Source organism: Syngnathus scovelli, chromosome 9 (genome assembly GCF_024217435.2).
Source record: "Syngnathus scovelli strain Florida chromosome 9, RoL_Ssco_1.2, whole genome shotgun sequence".
NCBI lineage: Eukaryota > Metazoa > Chordata > Actinopteri > Syngnathiformes > Syngnathidae > Syngnathus > Syngnathus scovelli.
This window is the reverse complement of record NC_090855.1, coordinates 1,739,376-1,758,190: the sequence shown is the minus strand read 5'-3', so window position 1 is coordinate 1,758,190 and position 18,815 is coordinate 1,739,376. Positions and strand designations below refer to the sequence as shown.

General features: G+C 48.4%; 3 protein-coding genes across 3 annotated transcripts; 2 read left to right on the top strand and 1 right to left on the bottom strand.

Annotated features, from left to right (window-relative positions):
• Positions 1 to 7,195: 7,195 nt before the first annotated feature.
• Positions 7,196 to 10,295, bottom strand: mettl25b (methyltransferase like 25B). The gene is made up of 8 exons (XM_049729592.2): positions 9,910 to 10,295; positions 9,730 to 9,848; positions 9,460 to 9,670; positions 9,326 to 9,388; positions 9,117 to 9,257; positions 8,205 to 8,839; positions 7,948 to 8,132; positions 7,196 to 7,877 (listed from the first exon to the last, which is right to left on the bottom strand). Exons 1-8 carry the CDS (start codon positions 10,036 to 10,038, stop codon positions 7,732 to 7,734), a joined length of 1,629 nt encoding a protein of 542 aa, XP_049585549.1. The 5' UTR covers positions 10,039 to 10,295; the 3' UTR covers positions 7,196 to 7,731.
• Positions 10,296 to 10,458: 163 nt separating this feature from the next.
• isg20l2 (interferon stimulated exonuclease gene 20-like 2) lies at positions 10,459 to 12,611 on the top strand. Its single transcript, XM_049729596.1, has 4 exons — positions 10,459 to 10,541; positions 10,948 to 11,526; positions 11,595 to 11,795; positions 11,863 to 12,611. Exons 2-4 carry the CDS (start codon positions 11,017 to 11,019, stop codon positions 11,974 to 11,976), a joined length of 825 nt encoding a protein of 274 aa, XP_049585553.1. The 5' UTR covers positions 10,459 to 10,541; positions 10,948 to 11,016; the 3' UTR covers positions 11,977 to 12,611.
• A 279-nt stretch (positions 12,612 to 12,890) lies between these two features.
• bcan (brevican) lies at positions 12,891 to 18,738 on the top strand. Its single transcript, XM_049729591.1, has 14 exons — positions 12,891 to 13,053; positions 14,285 to 14,364; positions 14,426 to 14,818; positions 14,876 to 15,053; positions 15,192 to 15,319; positions 15,389 to 15,655; positions 15,732 to 16,175; positions 16,249 to 16,803; positions 16,868 to 16,972; positions 17,032 to 17,190; positions 17,413 to 17,495; positions 17,561 to 17,705; positions 18,134 to 18,316; positions 18,463 to 18,738. Exons 1-14 carry the CDS (start codon positions 12,923 to 12,925, stop codon positions 18,555 to 18,557), a joined length of 2,946 nt encoding a protein of 981 aa, XP_049585548.1. The 5' UTR covers positions 12,891 to 12,922; the 3' UTR covers positions 18,558 to 18,738.
• Positions 18,739 to 18,815: the final 77 nt, after the last annotated feature.

The window sequence follows — 18,815 nt, the reverse complement described above, 5'->3', positions numbered from 1 at the left end:
CGCAAGCGCAAGGGCAAGGGCAAGGGCAAGGGCAAGGGCAAGTACAGTCCCAGTCCCAGTCAAGTCAAGTCAAGTCAAGTCAAGTCAAGTCAAGTCAAGTCAAGTCAAGTCAAGTCAAGGCAGGGGCAAGGCAGGGGCAAGGCAAGGCAGGGGCAAGGCAAAGCAAGGCAAAGCAAGGCATGGCAAGGCAAGTACAAGGCAAGGCAAGTACAAGGCAAGGCAAGTACAAGGCAAGGCAAGTACAAGGCAAGGCAAGTACAAGGCAAGGCAAGTACAAGGCAAGGCAAGTACAAGGCCAAGGCCAAGGCCAAGGCCAAGGCCAAGGCCAAGGGCAAGGGCAAGGGCAAGGGCAAGGGCAAGGGCAAGGGCAAGGGCAAGGGCAAGGCAAGGGCAAGGCAAGGCAAGGCAAGGCAAGGCAAGGCAAGGCAAGGCAAGGCAAGGCAAGGCAAGGCAAGGCAAGGCAAGGCAAGGCAAGGCAAGGCAAGGCAAGGCAAGGCAAGGCAAGGCAAGGCAAGGCAAGGCAAGGCAAGGCAAGGCAAGGCAAGGCAAGGCAAGGCAAGGCAAGGCACGGCACGGCACGGCAAGGGCAAGGCACGGCAAGCACAAGTACAAGTACAAGTTCGATGCGAGGCGAGGCGAGGCAGGACAAGTACGAGGCGAGGCGAGGCGAGGCGAGGAGAGGCAAGTACAAGGCAAGTACAAGGCAAGTACAAGGCAAGGCAAGGCAAGGCAAGGCAAGGCAAGGCAAGGCAAGGCAAGGCAAGGCAAGGCAAGGCAAGGCAAGGCAAGGCAAGGCAAGGCAAGGCAAGGCAAGGCAAGGCAAGACATGTTCAAGGCAAGGCAAGGCAAGGCAAGGCAAGGCAAGGCAAGGCAAGGCAAGGCAAGGCAAGGCAAGGCAAGGCAAGGCAAGGCAAGTACAAGGCAAGTACAAGGCAAGTACAAGGCAAGGCAAGTACATGGCGAGACGAGGCAAGTACAAGGCAAGGCAAGTACAAGGCAAGGCAAGTACAAGGTAAGTACAAGGCAAGTACAAGTCAATTCAAGTCAAGTCAAGTCCAAGCACAAGTCCAAATCCAAGTCCAAGCACAAGTCCAAATCCAAGTCCAAGCACAAGCGCAACCACAAGCACAACCACAAGCCAGACACAAGCACAAGCACAAGCACAAGCACAAGCACAAGCACAACCACAAGCGAAACCACAAGCACAAGCACAAGCACAGGCACAGGCACAGGCACAGGCACAGGCACAAGCACAGGCACAGGCACAGGCACAGGCACAGGCACAAGCACAGGCACACGCACAAGCACAGGCACAAGCACAGGCACAGGCACAAGCACAGGCACAGGCACAAGCACAAGCACAGGCACAGGCACAGGCACAGGCACAGGCACAGGCACAAGCACAGGCACAGGCACAGGCACAAGCACAAGCACAAGCACAAGCACAGGCACAGGCACAGGCACAGGCACAGGCACAAGCACAGGCACAGGTACAAGCACAGGCACAGACAGGATCGAGCACGGGCAAAGCGCTGGCACCAGCACAAGCACAAGCATGCGCAGGCTCAAGCAATGGCACAAGTACAGGCGTGGCGGAACACAAGCAGGCACAAGCACAGGCACAGGCCCAGGTTCGGCACAGTATTGTACGGCTCGACGCAGGCACGGGCACAAGCACAAGCCAAGCACAAGCTGGAGCACAGGCACAGGCACGGCCCGGGAGAGCACGGCACTGGCACGGGCGGAAGCACAGGCACGGGCACGGCACGGCACGTCAAGGCTCGGCACGGCACAGGCGCGGGCAGCCACAAGCACAAGCTGGCACGACACGGCACGGTACGGCACGGCATGACACAGCAAGGCATGGCGCAGCAAGGCAAGGCAAGGCAAGGCAAAAGCCAGGCATGGCACCGCAAGGACGGCGAGGCAAGTACGAGGCGGAAAGCATGGCGAGACGACAGAGCAAGGCTAGGGCAAGGTTACTCAGGGCTAGGCAAGGCAAGGCAAGGCTGGGCAAGGCAAGTACAAGGCAAGGCAAGTACAAGGCAAGTACAAGGCAAGTACAAGGCAAGTACAAGGCAAGTACAAGGCAAGTACAAGGCAAGGCAAGTACAAGGCAAGGCAAGGCAAGTACAAGGCAAGTACAAGGCAAGGCAAGTACAAGTACAAGGCAAGTACAAGGCAAGTACAAGTACAAGTCAAGTCGAGGCAAGTACAAGGCGAGGTGAGTACAAGACAAGTACAAGGCAAGGCAAGTACAAGGCAAGGCAAGTACAAGGCAAGTACAAGGCAAGGCAAGGCAAGGCAAGGCAAGGCAAGGCAAGGCAAGGCAAGGCAAGGCAAGGCAAGGCAAGTTCAGGGCAAATTCAAGGCAAATTCAAGGCAAATTCAAGGCAAGGCAAGGCAAGGCAAGGCAAGGCAAGGCAAGGCAAGGCAAGGCAAGGCAAGGCAAGGCAAGTACAAGGCAAGTTCAGGGCAAATTCAAGGCAAATTCAAGGCAAGGCAAGGCAAGGCAAGTTAAGGCAAGGCAAGGCAAGGCAAGGCAAGGCAAGGCAAGGCAAGGCAGCGCAAGGCAGCGCAAGGCAGCGCAAGGCAAGGCAAGGCAAGGCAAGGCAAATTCAAGGCAAATTCAAGGCAAGGCAAGGCAAGGCAAGGCAAGTTAAGGCAAGGCAAGGCAAGGCAAGGCAAGGCAGCGCAAGGCAGCGCAAGGCAAGGCAAGGCAAGGCAAGGCAAGGCAAGGCAAGGCAAGGCAAGGCAAGGCAAGGCAAGGCAAGGCAAGTACAAGAAGTACAAGTACAAGAAGTACAAGTACAAGTCAAGTCGAGGCAAGTACAAGGCAAGGCGAGGCGAGGCGAGGCGAGGCGAGGCGAGTACAAGGCAAGTACAAGGCAGGTTCAAGGCAAGTTCAAGGCAAGGCAGCGCAAGGCAGCGCACGCAAGGCAGCGCACGCAAGGCAGCGCACGCAAGGCAGCGCACGCAAGGCAGCGCACGCAAGGCAGCGCACGCAAGGCAGCGCACGCAAGGCAGCGCAAGGCAAGGCAAGTACAAGGCAAGTTCAAGGCAAGTTCAAGGCAAGTTCAAGGCAAGTTCAAGGCAAGGCAAGGACAAGGCAAGGACAAGGCAAGGACAAGGCAAGGCAAGCGCAAGGCAAGCGCAAGGCAAGCGCAAGGCAAGCACAAGGCAAGCTCAAGGCAAGCTCAAGGCAAGTTCAAGGACAAGGCAAGGACAAGGCAAGGACAAGGCAAGGACAAGGCAAGGCAAGCGCAAGGCAAGCGCAAGGCAAGCGCAAGGCAAGCGCAAGGCAAGCACAAGGCAAGCTCAAGGCAAGTTCAAGGCAAGTTCAAGGACAAGGCAAGGACAAGGCAAGGACAAGGCAAGGACAAGGCAAGGACAAGGCAAGGCAAGCGCAAGGCAAGCGCAAGGCAAGCACAAGGCAAGCACAAGGCAAGCTCAAGGCAAGTTCAAGGCAAGTTCAAGGACAAGGCAAGGACAAGGCAAGGACAAGGCAAGGACAAGGCAAGGCAAGCGCAAGGCAAGCGCAAGGCAAGCGCAAGGCAAGGCAAGCGCAAGGCAAGCACAAGGCAAGCTCAAGGCAAGTTCAAGGCAAGTTCAAGGACAAGGCAAGGACAAGGCAAGGACAAGGCAAGGACAAGGCAAGGCAAGCGCAAGGCAAGCGCAAGGCAAGCGCAAGGCAAGCGCAAGGCAAGCACAAGGCAAGCTCAAGGCAAGTTCAAGGACAAGGCAAGGACAAGGCAAGGACAAGGCAAGGCAAGCGCAAGGCAAGCGCAAGGCAAGCGCAAGGCAAGCGCAAGGCAAGCGCAAGGCAAGCGCAAAGCAAGCGCAAGGCAAGCGCAAGGCAAGCGCAAGGCAAGCGCAAAGCAAGCGCAAGGCAAGCGCAAGGCAAGCGCAAGGCAAGCGCAAGGCAAGCACAAGGCAAGCTCAAGGCAAGTTCAAGGCAAGTTCAAGGACAAGGCAAGGACAAGGCAAGGACAAGGCAAGGACAAGGCAAGGCAAGCGCAAGGCAAGCGCAAGGCAAGCGCAAGGCAAGGCAAGCGCAAGGCAAGCACAAGGCAAGCTCAAGGCAAGTTCAAGGCAAGTTCAAGGACAAGGCAAGGACAAGGCAAGGACAAGGCAAGGACAAGGCAAGGACAAGGCAAGGCAAGCGCAAGGCAAGCGCAAGGCAAGCGCAAGGCAAGCGCAAGGCAAGCACAAGGCAAGCTCAAGGCAAGTTCAAGGACAAGGCAAGGACAAGGCAAGGACAAGGCAAGGCAAGCGCAAGGCAAGCGCAAGGCAAGCGCAAGGCAAGCGCAAGGCAAGCGCAAGGCAAGCGCAAAGCAAGCGCAAGGCAAGCGCAAGGCAAGCGCAAGGCAAGCGCAAAGCAAGCGCAAGGCAAGCGCAAGGCAAGCGCAAGGCAAGCGCAAGGCAAGCACAAGGCAAGCTCAAGGCAAGTTCAAGGCAAGTTCAAGGACAAGGCAAGGACAAGGCAAGGACAAGGCAAGGACAAGGCAAGGCAAGCGCAAGGCAAGCGCAAGGCAAGCGCAAGGCAAGGCAAGCGCAAGGCAAGCACAAGGCAAGCTCAAGGCAAGTTCAAGGCAAGTTCAAGGACAAGGCAAGGACAAGGCAAGGACAAGGCAAGGACAAGGCAAGGACAAGGCAAGGCAAGCGCAAGGCAAGCGCAAGGCAAGCGCAAGGCAAGCGCAAGGCAAGCACAAGGCAAGCTCAAGGCAAGTTCAAGGACAAGGCAAGGACAAGGCAAGGACAAGGCAAGGCAAGCGCAAGGCAAGCGCAAGGCAAGCGCAAGGCAAGCGCAAGGCAAGCGCAAGGCAAGCGCAAAGCAAGCGCAAGGCAAGCGCAAGGCAAGCGCAAGGCAAGCGCAAAGCAAGCGCAAGGCAAGCGCAAGGCAAGCGCAAGGCAAGCGCAAGGCAAGCACAAGGCAAGCTCAAGGCAAGTTCAAGGCAAGTTCAAGGACAAGGCAAGGACAAGGCAAGGACAAGGCAAGGACAAGGCAAGGCAAGCGCAAGGCAAGCGCAAGGCAAGCGCAAGGCAAGGCAAGCGCAAGGCAAGCACAAGGCAAGCTCAAGGCAAGTTCAAGGCAAGTTCAAGGACAAGGCAAGGACAAGGCAAGGACAAGGCAAGGACAAGGCAAGGACAAGGCAAGGCAAGCGCAAGGCAAGCGCAAGGCAAGCGCAAGGCAAGCACAAGGCAAGCTCAAGGCAAGTTCAAGGACAAGGCAAGGACAAGGCAAGGACAAGGCAAGGCAAGCGCAAGGCAAGCGCAAGGCAAGCGCAAGGCAAGCGCAAGGCAAGCGCAAGGCAAGCGCAAAGCAAGCGCAAGGCAAGCGCAAGGCAAGCGCAAGGCAAGCGCAAAGCAAGCGCAAGGCAAGCGCAAGGCAAGCGCAAGGCAAGCGCAAGGCAAGCACAAGGCAAGCTCAAGGCAAGTTCAAGGCAAGTTCAAGGACAAGGCAAGGACAAGGCAAGGACAAGGCAAGGACAAGGCAAGGCAAGCGCAAGGCAAGCGCAAGGCAAGCGCAAGGCAAGCGCAAGGCAAGCGCAAAGCAAGCGCAAGGCAAGCGCAAGGCAAGCGCAAAGCAAGCGCAAGGCAAGCGCAAGGCAAGCGCAAGGCAAGGCAACGCAAGGCAACGCAACGCAAGTGCATCAAAAGAACATTCCAGTCCAGAACGGATGTGTTATTCGTCTTAGTTATACTGCATCCATTGCAGCCTGGTCATCCTAGAAGAGGGACCCTCCCATCCGTGGTCTCTTAATGTTTCTCATTTCCCCTAGCTGGAGTTTTGAGTTTTTCCTTGTCCTCTTGGGAGTTCAAGATCAGGGGATGTTTGAGAATATTTGCCATTTTTCACATGTCATGAGTGTTGTTGTTAGTCACCCAAATGTTGAACAGAGGCTGTGATTTACCAAAGTCGAATTCTTTCTTTGGCAGCCTCAGACATGGCAAATAAAAACTCTTGTTGCAAAGCGTGGAGTAGCACACTAGTTCTCATTTGTGTCTGCATGTTTGAATTTGTTTTAGGATTGCCCCAGCGAGCCGACACATCATGGAATCCGCCACTGAGGGACTAGCACCGTTAGCAAAACGTGGAGTAACACGTCAGCAGACGATCTAAATAAGTCATAGTTGTTGTTCAACTATTTCTCTCTTTTTTTTCTTTTTTTGTTTTTTTCTTCATGACTGTAATGTAGCGTTGGCCATCGCTTGTACGCCAACGGCAGTTGCGCCTCCGTGCGTCAACTGATAAGGAATATTGAACGGGACGACGCCGTCGCGGCGCATCCCCCGATAAATAAAAATAGAATAAAGCCTTCACCGTGTTATGTTGCAGGTGCATTTGCTGTCCACCGTCCGTAGAGACGGCAGGCGGGCGGAGAATCGATTAAATCCCCGCGATCGTTAAAATCCAAGGAAAACGCTGACATTTCTGGCAACCTGTTATTTTGACTGGGGGGTGTAAAGCGCGCCAAACAAATGCATTCTATATGGACAGGGGAGCGCGGGAAGATCAGGGGCCGAAATGCATTAATGTCACATGTCATTATTATTTGCCGCCAAAAAGCCTCGTCCGCTGCCACTAGACTCACGAGGGTGGGGGCCTTGGGTGGGTGTAGTGAGGCCGAAATGCATTGACGTCACATGTCCGGGCGGCCATTATTATTTGCCGCCAAAAAGCCTCGTCCGCTGCCACTAGACTCACGAGGGTGGGGGCCTTGGGTGGGTGTAGTGAGGCCGAAATGCATTGACGTCACATGTCCGGGCGGCCATTATTATTTGCCGCCAAAAAGCCTCGTCCGCTGCCACTAGACTCACGAGGGTGGGGGCCTTGGGTGGGTGTAGTGAGGCCGAAATGCATTGACGTCACATGTCCGGGCGGCCATTATTATTCGGCGCCAAAAAGCCTCGTCCGCAAGCCATACATTGAAAAGTTGAAAACAATATTAAAAAAATAAAAATATAATCCGCTGTGGAAACCAAGTAAGAACGCCACCAGAGGGAAAAAGAGAATATCTGAGTAATAATAATAAATTTTAATTGTACTAAGTTCATCTTGTTTTTCCTTTTTTAAATCACTTCACTGGTTTCTTTTATATCAAATAAATTGTTTTAGGTTCATTAGACATGTTTCGGCGGTTTCTTCCGCCTTCATCAGAGATTTTGTTTGATATAAAAGAAACCAGTGAAGTGAATAATAAATTTTATTACAGGCTCTTGGCCCACAGGGTAAAAAAAAATTAAAAAATCACATACATTAAAATAAATAAAAAGAGTACATTTCAAATGTTATGAGAGGCACTCATGCCAGCGTCCTCTGATGGTGGATGTGTAGCCTCACAGATCAATGTTGACATCAATAAAACAAAATGACGTACTTTCCACAAAGTGATCCGAGCAGATCCAGGCTCCGGTGTCCAGAGCCACGACCCCACAACTTTCTCTCTCATCACTCTCTGATGACATCTTAATTAAATGTAAGATTGAATAAGCTAAATTTTTGTTGATATCTTCATTGTAAATGTTAAAAAAAGGTCTTTTTCACATTTTAAAGTGTAACTCCCCTCTGAAGTTCAACATAATAGCCCTGTTACGAAAACTTTTCCAGCCATCTCGAGCGGGGTTCTCAAACCTGCAGTCTGGGGGCCATTTGCTGGCCCATTCTTACCATCAACGTTTCATGTTATGTTCTTTGCTCTCTCAATCAGTGTGAGTCTGTATGTTTAATCACTTATGGCAAATTACGGCCCGCGGGCCACATCCGGCCCTTTGCGCGTCCCTGTCCGGCCCGCCTGGAATCTTCCGAGCCACCAGCACAAAATTCCTCGGAGAAAAGTTTGGGTCGAAAAGAGGAATCAGCTGACTGCGCACCCCTGCGTAGACGATACGATTAGTCGGAACGTAAATACCCGCGGACCCGTTTAGGCTGCGCTGGCGGCTCACCGTTCTCCTGCAGGTAGATCATGCGGTCCAGCAGCACCAGCGTCTCCACGACGGGTGCCAGCAGCAGCGCCAGGCTGAAGACCACCACCACCCGGCCCTGCTGTGCCAGCATAGCCTCCAAGCGGTCCTCATCCAAAGGTAGGGATGGGGGCAGCCCCACCCGGGCCAGACCCAAGCGGGCATACCTAAAGCACAAACATCATGGACGTTTTTACGTTACGTTTTTTATGACGTATGCAGAAATGGAGTTGACTTACTCATTGAAAGTCAACAAATGGGCTTTCTTCACCGTCTGTATTCCCGCCCTGCGCAGATCCGGCCTGCTGTTCGTGATGAAGACCTCCAACGCGGCGCGGTAGCAATGCGTCCTCAATAGCGGGCTCTCCTCACGCAGCCTCTCCACGTAGTCTTCCATGGCGTGACAAGCCGCCTCCCGTGCCTTGTAGGGCAGCTGGTGTCCCTCCAGCCCCCGTACGTGCGCGCTCATCGGGTAGCCAAAATCACAGGGCTCGGGGTTTGGCGGTGACGTATCGGGAGGTCCGAGCACGCCCGGAGGGAAGGGCTCCTCTTTGGTGGTGAGCTTCATGTAGCAGCATGCCACGGAGGTGATGGCGCGTACGTGAGGACATTTGACAAAATGGCGGAGGAGAGTGGGGCTGAGGTCCCCGCACGCGTGCAGACCAGTGAGGACTAGGTTTTCCCAGACGTCCCCCTCGAGGACTGCCGCCTCAGGGCACCGGAGTCTCTTGTTATGGGGTGAGAATGGACCTTCGCCAACAGCGTGGCCTGTGCCCAGCTGCTGCATGAAGGACTCCCAGGAGGCCTTGGGGTCCACCCAACCTGTCACGTGGCGAGGACACGACTCGGATGATGGCGGATCAGAGGAACATTTCTGATTGGAACAAAGGAAGGACAGCAGCATTTAAGATGTTATGTTATTTGATGAAAAGTCTAAATTCTAATTAATCATGTGTGATGTGGTATTTTTTAATTTAATTTAAAAAAGATTTAATTAAACAAAGTAATATATTTTTTAAAATTAATTCAGAACAATTATCATAGTCATTTTAATTTACATTTAATTTTAATTTTATTTATTTTATTTTTTTCAAATAAAATCAGCACTATATAATACGGTCAATATTAAATTAAGTTTTAATTGAAATTACCTGTTTTTTCCGCCTCTCCTTGTCCAAGGCGCAGAGTAGCTGTTCATCAAACTTGGTTGCCGTGGCAACCAGCGCAGGGTCAGCCTCGACGGCCGTTACCGACAAGCCGAGCCCGAATGACAGAAAGCGAGTCAGGTGACCCTGTGGCCAGAGAGATGTTGATTATAATGGCAGAATTTGTTTTATCAATTTTATTGACATCATACTACCTGTCCAGAACCAACATCTACAACGCGGTTGCATTCCGTCCACTCACAAAGTTCCTTAACCAACTGAAATAAATTTAAATAATACAAATGTATATATATTTTTTTAAACATGTTCAACAAATATTCTTGAGTACCATGCCCAGTTCATGGATCTCATGTTGCTTCTTTGGCTTGACGTGCTTGCGGAAGGCATGTGCCAACAGCGAGCTCTGGTTCAGGTTCTCCTGAAACTCTTTGGGTTTGGCTGAAGTCCAGGTTCGTGACCGCCGGGAACTTCTGGGAAAGGCGAGGGAGTGAGCGGTGGCACGGAAAGCCAAGAGGGACAGCGGCCACACGTGGGGATACCTGAAGAAGACAAGTATTCATAAATATGGATTCTGTATATTTTCAAATACACAGTGTACCTCCTGTGTCCATGTCCAGCATCCAGAAGCAACTCTGCTATCTGAGGATAAGACAGATGTTCCAGAACAGACTGCCAGCTGATTGGCAACTTATGCCACAAATCTTCAGTGAAGAACTCCTTCAATTAAAAAAGCCAATTTAAAAGGGATACTTAAAATCTTCAAATAAATGTCACTTACAATGATGTATGACTCTGACAGGTATCTGTACTGTGATAAAAAGCAAATGATTCTTTTGGCCAGCTCTTTCTGCTCCTCCGCAGAAAGACTAAGATTTGAAGTTTCCCATATTTTGTCTTCTTGCTTCATTTCACGTGCAATTACGAAGCTAGCGCGATGCTAACTACCCAAGAGCCATTCTCGGAGCTAAACGTGAGTTAAAAAGCTTAGTACATTAACCCACTAGTTCCCTATATTATTCACATACATCTCTGGAATATTATAACTCAGTTTAAGCAGTCATTATAATGATAATTACGCGGAGTTGGTATGACTTTAGTGGTAGTTCGGCAAGCTAACTTTCAAAACAATGGTGCGTTCACTGTCTTTTAAGAAATTTAAGTTGCTTAGCATTTGAAGGCAAAGCAAAGGGAGACTCAAATCCACTACAAACAGAACACAAACTACGACTCTACATTTATACTATATTATTACAATGTATTAAAATTACATAATTTCTGTGCGTCCAACGCGTATTTATATTTATATTAAGTTATCGAACATGCAAAGTTCTTTTTCTACCTGAACGCACCTTAACCTGGAAGTAGATGTTTGTTGTCAGTTAAAAACACCGGGTCCACAATGTGCTACAGGTCTGTTTTGTCTTCTTTATTTAATCGTTTAAAGGAACACAGTCGACGTTTTATTTATGTTAAAACATGTTAAGATGTCGTCCGTTGTATGTTTGTGTCATATGCAACCGTTAATCATCCGTAATTGTGGTTAGTAGTACGACCGTTAGCATTAGCTAGCATAGATGCTGCTAGTTGACGTCAGAACCTCAAGTTAATAAATAAAGGCCTTCTTAACAGTAGTTGTAAAGGATAATCATTAGGTGGTTTTGCAATATAAAAGTAGGAAAATTATAAGAAACGCCTCAATTCACTTCATCATAGTTCCTTTGATAAAGTTTGAATATTGAAACGTTCAATGTATTGTTAAGGGGAAATTTGCATATGGAATGTTAATTGTATTTCTTTTCTCTCATTTTTGTCACAGCTCATATCCTCTAAACTGCTGTCTGTCGGCGTGGAAGTGATCAAATAGCTACTAAGAGGGCACACCAAAATGTGTGCCTGTGTGGGAACATCAGGAACGAAGACGACAAGCAAAATGCGTGTGAACAACATCCAACAACACAACAAAAAGAAAAAAAATCACAAAAGAAAGCTCACACAGACAACAGAGCAAAGCATCATGTCAGCTCAGCATCCCTCCTGTCATTCCACCACACCAAACCAGGTTTTAACCCATGCAGGGAGCTCCACCAAGCCTTCATCTCCCCCACACCAGCAGCTTATTTTAAACGTGATCAACACCAAAACATCAAAACAACACTCGAAACCAATCCCAGTCGCCAGCAAATTCCTCGCCATGGACTGTGAGATGGTGGGCACGGGTCACAAGGGAAGCGTTAGCCACCTGGGACGTTGCAGCATCGTGTCCTACGAGGGTGACGTGGTGTACGACAAGTTCGTTAACCCCTCGGTACCTGTCACCGACTACCGTACGCGATGGAGCGGCATCCGGGCCCGGGATCTCAGGAAAGCCACGCCCTATTCCCAAGCCAGGAAGGAGGTGAGGGAAACTCTACTTCCTTAATCATTGAATGATATCTTGATCTTTTTTTTAATAATCTTTGGCAGATCCTGAAGCTGCTGGCGGGAAAGGTCGTGATCGGCCACGCCGTCCACAACGACTTCCGCGTCCTGCAGTACTCGCACCCGCCTTCCTTGACCCGGGACACATCACGCATCCCGCTCCTCAACAAGCGGGCCGGGTTTGAGGAAAAGGGCTGCGCTTCACTCAAGAGACTCACCAAGGCCATCCTTCATCGAGACATCCAGGTTGGAATTTCACAAAATGAATTAAGCGATAATAATTGATCAGATCGACCGATCTTTGTGCCTTCAGACAGGACGCGGCGGCCACTCGTCGGTAGAAGACGCCCGAGCCACCATGGACCTCTACAAGCTGGTGGAGGACGAGTGGGAGAAGAAGTTGGCGTCGGGTAGTGGTAGTAGCTGATTGGCTCATTCCATAGGCTCCACCCACTTCCTGCTCGAACCGCTGACGCCTGAAGGTGATCAATAAGTACCGTATAACTTAGTGTGTACTCACTAGGAAAAAAAAGTACAGATAAATGTGTGACCGAGCACCTATCGATGCCTCTTTTAGATCACACTGAAATCTATTTTATTCCTATATCGGGAAAAAAAGTGACATTTTTTTTTTAAATACTTTTTGATTAATGTTTCTCCACTGTAGCAAGTGTTTGTAAGGTAAAAAAAAAAAATCATTCATAATAACAATTATGATGAAAAAAAATACTCCAAAAAATAAATAGAAAAAAAAAAGTGTTTTCTTCTTTGAATGTCCTTACTCAACGTTTTTACAAATTCTTTCTTGAGTGATTTCCTCCATTTTAGGAAAGCAGATTAAGCGCTCGCCTGCTGCGTTTAGTGGAATAACTTGATTTAAATATAATATGGATTCATGCTGGGTTAACTTATTAAGAGCTTGAATAATTGCCACATACAGTGCGTAGCCCAGCATTAGCGGCTAATTCGCTTTTTATTAGCCTTGCACAGGAATTTGTTCATGTTGCACATTTTTAGCCGTGCAACTCACCACTCGGACTGATTAAAAGTCACTTTTCAATACCTGCACTTGTTCCAATATTTTTGTTCAAACTCAGCATTTTCTTTCATTTTACTACGTACGCAGTCATTACTAACAATATTTCCATACACCATATTTTAGTTTTCTCCACATGTCCCAATATTTCTGTCCACACGTCCTGTCGGTGTCCAAATACTTTTGACCTAGACTTTTTTTCCCCCCCACTTGTATACTTTGAAGTATTTAATCAGATTAGTCCCCCCCCCCCTGTGTTGTTCCTATAAGGCAATTTCCCAGCAAGCAGAAAGTAAAGCTGTGGGTGAGGAGTTTTTCGGGTACTCCACACCCACCCATGCCCCCCCCCCCCCCCCCCCCCACATTTCTCTCCTTTATCTCCACTCTCCGGAGCTGTCTGGGTGGACATAACCAACCTCCCTCCATTTCTTTGACTCTGGATCTGGAGCTGCGCCTGAGCAAGATGAAGTGAGTAATGCACTCCATTTAATATTTTATGTGATGACATTAATATTTTGACATCCAAGATACATTAAAATACATCGAAATTCAATTTCAATAGTATCTACGTACTGAAATTATGTCATTGGTTTATCCCTTTTGTCATATTGAGGGTTAAATTGACATGTCAGATTTTTAAATATTCCTTGAGAATAAATAAAAATACATCGGCCGTGATAAAATTGGTTCAAAAAGAATGTAGAATAATGTAGGCATATTTTGTTGTATTTACATTACATAAATATATATAGTAATTTAGTAAATAAGAATAAAAAAAATGGTTTATTGAGAGTTGTGTCACCTAGAAGTGTCTTGGATGATTTTTTTTTTTTTTAACAAAAAATGTTCTTTATCTTTAATTGTTACTTTTCAATAAATGAAAAACTTTTTTGGAAGTTGATCAAAAAATTTAACCTATTTTCCTAACATGCTAATGATGTTTGCTATTTAGCTAGACGTCTCTTGAATTACAACACAATCCCATGACAAAACAAAGGTTGTAATTCTTAACTCTACAATTGAAGTGATATATAGTATTTGTTTTTTTCTCACATGACAGTTCCTGGCAAAGTGTGATTGGCCTCTTGGTTTTCTTTTCTCTCTCTTTGAAAAAAGGGACTATTCAACCTGCTGTGATGTTTGCTTGCACCACCATGTTGCCTGGATGCAACCTTTCTTCTGCAAACATTCACACATTAAAAAAAAGAAAACCAACATTTTTTTAAAAAACTAACATCTTTATGAATTTTTAGATTTGCCCATTATATCAGCTGTCTCGACTTTTTCATAGGTGCACTGCTGCCACCAAGTGGTCCGGAGCTGCATGACTTTAAAAACAAAATCAGTGCTTTTCACAAACTTCAATCCAGTGGTTTTAAAAAAAACAAGCACTAATGAATGTCTTTCTGAGCACAAAAGCACAAAGAACACCCTGAGCTTCTTTCAGAGCAGGAGAATAAACGGAGGGGGTAACTTCTGGGAAAACGGGAGAAGTTAAAAGAACCACAGGGCAGTAAATGTCGTTTTGTCCTTCAATCGCTCGAGTCAACTCTTACGGTTAGCGCCTCTTGAGAATTTTTACGACCAATTAGGATTCATTGCACACAACCAAGAACATTTAGGATTTTTTTGTGGTGGGTGTTTTTGTATCCAACTATTATATCACCAATGTCAGGGAAAAACTTTTTTCTGTCTTCAGACAGGTGCGTCCCCTCGTCATGTTGACCGCCATCGCTCTGCTGGTTCTTCCACGATCCTCCACCGCCCAGACCCCATCAGGTAGAATCACATAACCAGAAACGAATCAATCCACATCATCTAAATAATTTTTTCCTCGCAGATGACACAAACCTCCTACACATGACCATCACATCTGGTCCGAACGCTACGGGCGAGCTGGGCGCCTCGCTTATATTACCGTGTCTGGTGTCGCTGGCCCGTCCACCGCCCGCCCCGGCCACCAACGGCCGGCACGCCGCTCTCTCTCTACCTCGCGTCAGGTGGAGCCTAGTAGGCCACGATAACGAGACGGAGATCCTGGTGGCTCGTGGGGATAGCGTGCAGGTGAGCGAGGCCTACCGGGGCCGGGCCTCGCTGCCGCGTTACGCCGTCTCCCCCGCTGACCTGACGCTTCAACTGGACGGGCTGAGGTACGGCGACGCCGGCGAGTATCGCTGTCATGTGCAGCAGGGACCCGACCAAGACCACGATGCCACGAAGGTCCAAGTCAAAGGTAAGACACAGGGTCAAATAAACAGAACTCAGAATAATCCAGTCTACGTACACTCAGGTTTGGTGTTCCATCGCGGAGACCCGTCGAGAAGCTCGCACGCTTTCACCTTTGAGCAGGCCCGCGAGGCTTGTACGGGGATCGGGGCCCAAATGGCCAAGCCGGAGCAACTGGTGGCGGCTTACCACAGCGGCTACGAGCACTGCCGAGCGGGTTGGCTCTCGGACCGCTCGGTTAGGTAAGGACGAGATGAATCCATCAGGATTCAGTCTGAACATTTCCATTTAAAATTATAATTGCATTATTTTGAATCGATTTAAATCGATTTGGAATAGGTTTAAAAAAATCCCCATTTGATAGTCGTCCCTCTTGTCAGATATGCGGTTCAGAAGCCAAGAGAGGACTGCTTGGGTGTCATGGAAGGACTTCCAGGAGTGAGAACCTTTGGAACGTTAGAGCCCCAACAACTTTTTGATGTCTACTGCTACGTGGGCCACATTGCAGGTATTAGATTTCATCTTATCTGGAAATAAGTTGCCATTACAAACATTTCCATAAATCCATATCTACCAGGTGAGGTGTTCCACCCCTCGACTCACCGCGGTTTTACCTTCGGGCAGGCCAAGGCGTACTGCCAGAGCGAAGGGGCGGAGCTAGCCACCCTCGCTCAATTGTACGCAGCCCAGCACCAAGGACTAAACCACTGCGGCTCAGGGTGGCTGAAGGGCGGCAGGGTGCATCAGACCATAGTGACCTCCGGAGGGCGCTGTAGGGAAGCGCCAGGAAACATGACCGAGTTCCCCGAAGCTCACAACCACCATGACGTCTACTGCTTCAGAAGTATTAAAAAAAGCTTGTCAAGTCTTTTCAGTCACTGGCTAGTACGTATAAAGTTCCTCTGACGTCTTCTCTCCAGGTGACTTCACTCCATCTCCGCTATCTCCTCTCACCGCTGAGTCAGAGGACGTCAGCCGTCTTCTCTCCACAGCAGAAACAGCCACCAGTAGTGAGGTTCAAACGGTCCACCCTGTCACGCAAAACCCACTTAAGACCGAATCGTGGACTTCGGATGATCCTGAGCCTGAAGGTCACACAGCATCTTGCACCAACTTCCTTACAAAGACAACATCTGGACCTGATGACATCACCAGCCACTCGGAGGAACACAGGAGCACTTTTAGTGCTAGTACCGTGGATTCAACGTCATCTCACAGCACTGAACCAAGCTCCACTGTCTCACCCACTTTTGACCACAACAAAACAGTTGAAGATCATGCAGAGTCTGGAGAAGAAAAGACCCACCCTTTGGTTACTATGGAAACCAACTCAATCACCTCCTCCGAGCCACCTTTGGATTCAAGTAAGTCATTATCTTGGACTTATGGAGCAAAATATCGGTGCCTCCAGTTGAACTTTTGTGGTTTTCTGGTCAGGTGAGGAGCTTTCTGGTGTGGCATCCATCACGCCAGACTCACCCAAGATCCTACCAGCTGAGGTCTTGACAGTCTCTACGACCCCTTCCGCCAGGACCTCATCCTCTGGGATCCAATCCAGCTCTCCTCCGGAGCTGCTGACCTTCATCTCACACAGTACGACGCACCAAGAAGCAGTTCAGAATACCACACCAGAAGATGGAGACGACGCTAGAACAGAAACCTCCGCCAAAGAAAGTCCAGAAGTAAAACCAGAATGGAGATCAAACCTGAGGGACCTACCAGATCACACAACTGATTCCGTAACACCTCCATCAACATCTACTTCCTCCACACATCAGTCTGGATTCCACATGTTGTCCAGCTCTCCACTTCCTGTTGCATGGAAAGAAGCCACTAGCATCACCAGCAAACCAAAGGGAGGACAAGAGGAGACCGGCTCTCAAAAATGTTCCGGGTGTCTCCTTGAAGACCAAACCAAGGAGACCGTAACCAACCCGATTGTAGACAGAGAAGAACCCACGGTCAAGGCTGAAAGACAGGAAGTCATCCTTGGTAAAATAAAAAAAAAAATCACTGCCATCCCAGTTCAAATTGATTTTGACGCTGTTCTCCGCAGACCTTTGCGGGGAGAGTCCATGTTTGAATGGCGGCACATGCGTAGACGGCGAGACACCCAAATGCCTCTGCCTGCCCGGGTACAACGGCGCCTCCTGCCAGTCAGGTAAGGAAGTACATCCTCACTTGAATTTGCACGCCTCCATATTATTTGTCACTCTCCAGATGTGGAGGCTTGTGAGGCCGGCTGGGAGAAGTTCCAAAGCTTCTGCTATCGTCATGTGACCGCACGGCAGAGCTGGGAGGGAGCAGAGCAACACTGCCGGACCATTGGAGGACATCTTATGTCCATCATGTCCCCTGAGGAGCAACAGCACATCAATGGTAACGAGAAGGTCTTCCGGCATATCGGTTTGACAAATCTTCACAACTTTGTTTTGGAAGTGTTGTTGAGGAGACACAACATGAGACAACATGTGACAAGGGGGCGCTTGGTGTTTGGTCTGCACCACAGGAAGCTCAGATTATATCAGATGTTCTTCTCCCACCATGGAGTTATTCTTAGAAACATTTTTTTGTTTATCATCCGTATTTCCTTTATGTTAGACAAATATCGAGAGTACCAGTGGATCGGACTGAACGACAAGACCATCGAGGGAGATTTTCGCTGGTCCGACGGAAACCTTCTGGTGAGGACATTTTTTTGTCTTTGAGGATCTCCAGTAAGTAAAACTGATTTTTTTTTTTGTTTCAGATTTACGACAACTGGCACAGAGGACAGCCCGACAGTTACTTCCTGTCCGGCGAGGATTGCGCCGCCATGGTTTGGCACGACGGAGGACGCTGGAGCGACGTGCCTTGCAACTACCATCTTTCCTTCACCTGCAAGAAAGGCCTCTGTGAGTTCTGCACCTGACTTTTTTTAAATCTTATTTACAATCAGGAAACCATTTTTTAAATTAAATCAATGAATAAAGAACTGAATATTAAATGTGTAATTATAACGGTTTATTTCAAATTTTCAATTTCTTTTTATCTATTTTATTTTTATTTTCTACATCACATTTAATTGAATAATTAAAGGAACATTTAAAAAAAATTAAATCCAGGATCTGAATAAATAAATAAATAAATAATAAATGAATAAAAAAAGTCAATATTAAATGTGTAATTAGCACTGTTTATTTTCAATTAAAAAATAAAAATGTGTATGTATTTTACTTTTATTATTTCTTACATCTACCTCACATAAACCATTTAATTGAATAATTAAATATAAAAAATATCATAAATAAATCCAGCATCTTAACTGCTTGTCGTCTTCCAGCATCCTGCGGCAAGCCTCCGACAGTTCCCAACGCCACGCCGTATGGTAAGCCGCGGACGCACTACGAGACCTTCGCCAAGGTACGCTACCGCTGCCACGCCGGCTACGTCCAGAAACTGAACCCCATCATCAGCTGCCTGCCCAGCGGCCGCTGGGAGGACCCCTTGATCTTGTGCATGCCAGGTAAGCAACATTTGGGATTTTTACTAGCATGCTTCAAAAAGTCACATGATGCCATCACCAAGACGTGATTACCGGGACAAAAATCGACATTTCGTTTTTCTGCACACCCAATTATAACGATATAAATGTTCCGTCTTCACATGCAGACCTCAATTCAACTGCTCGCCCCCATCCCGATGCGGTGGAGGAGGTCACCGTAGAGGTCCACACACAAAGCAGCGCCCCGCTCCAGACACATTGAGAAAATCACTCTCTAAACATCTTCAGAAACTAACCTTAGGCTCCGCCCCCTCCCAAAAATACGCTGTAATCCAAATAATACAGCCGAGTCACACAAACAAGCAATTTTAGCGTCGCTTTGGTGTTTGTATTTTTTGATTTCGAAAAGTGATGTATTTTATTAAAGCAAACATGGCGGGGCACTTGGACTTAACTTCTTCTTATTTCCGATATTTAGTGTGTTTTTATTTTATAACATTAAAAAAAAGCCATAACAGGA

Excerpts from the sequence above, each read along its gene's own strand:
- mettl25b (XM_049729592.2), bottom strand. The coding sequence starts at position 10,038 with ATGAAGCAAGAAGACAAAATATGGGAAACTTCAAATCTTAGTCTTTCT. Across the intron at positions 9,849-9,909 it reads TGTCAGAGTCATACATCATT|GAGTTCTTCACTGAAGATTT; the intron begins GTAAGTGACATT and ends TTTTAATTGAAG. Across the intron at positions 9,258-9,325 it reads TAGATGTTGGTTCTGGACAG|GGTCACCTGACTCGCTTTCT; the intron begins GTAGTATGATGT and ends CTCTGGCCACAG.
- bcan (XM_049729591.1), top strand. The coding sequence starts at position 12,923 with ATGCCCCCCCCCCCCCCCCCCCCCACATTTCTCTCCTTTATCTCCACT. Across the intron at positions 16,804-16,867 it reads AAGACAGGAAGTCATCCTTG|ACCTTTGCGGGGAGAGTCCA; the intron begins GTAAAATAAAAA and ends TGTTCTCCGCAG. Across the intron at positions 17,706-18,133 it reads CACCTGCAAGAAAGGCCTCT|CATCCTGCGGCAAGCCTCCG; the intron begins GTGAGTTCTGCA and ends GTCGTCTTCCAG.
- isg20l2 (XM_049729596.1), top strand. The coding sequence starts at position 11,017 with ATGTGTGCCTGTGTGGGAACATCAGGAACGAAGACGACAAGCAAAATG. Across the intron at positions 11,527-11,594 it reads ATTCCCAAGCCAGGAAGGAG|ATCCTGAAGCTGCTGGCGGG; the intron begins GTGAGGGAAACT and ends AATCTTTGGCAG. Across the intron at positions 11,796-11,862 it reads TCCTTCATCGAGACATCCAG|ACAGGACGCGGCGGCCACTC; the intron begins GTTGGAATTTCA and ends TTGTGCCTTCAG.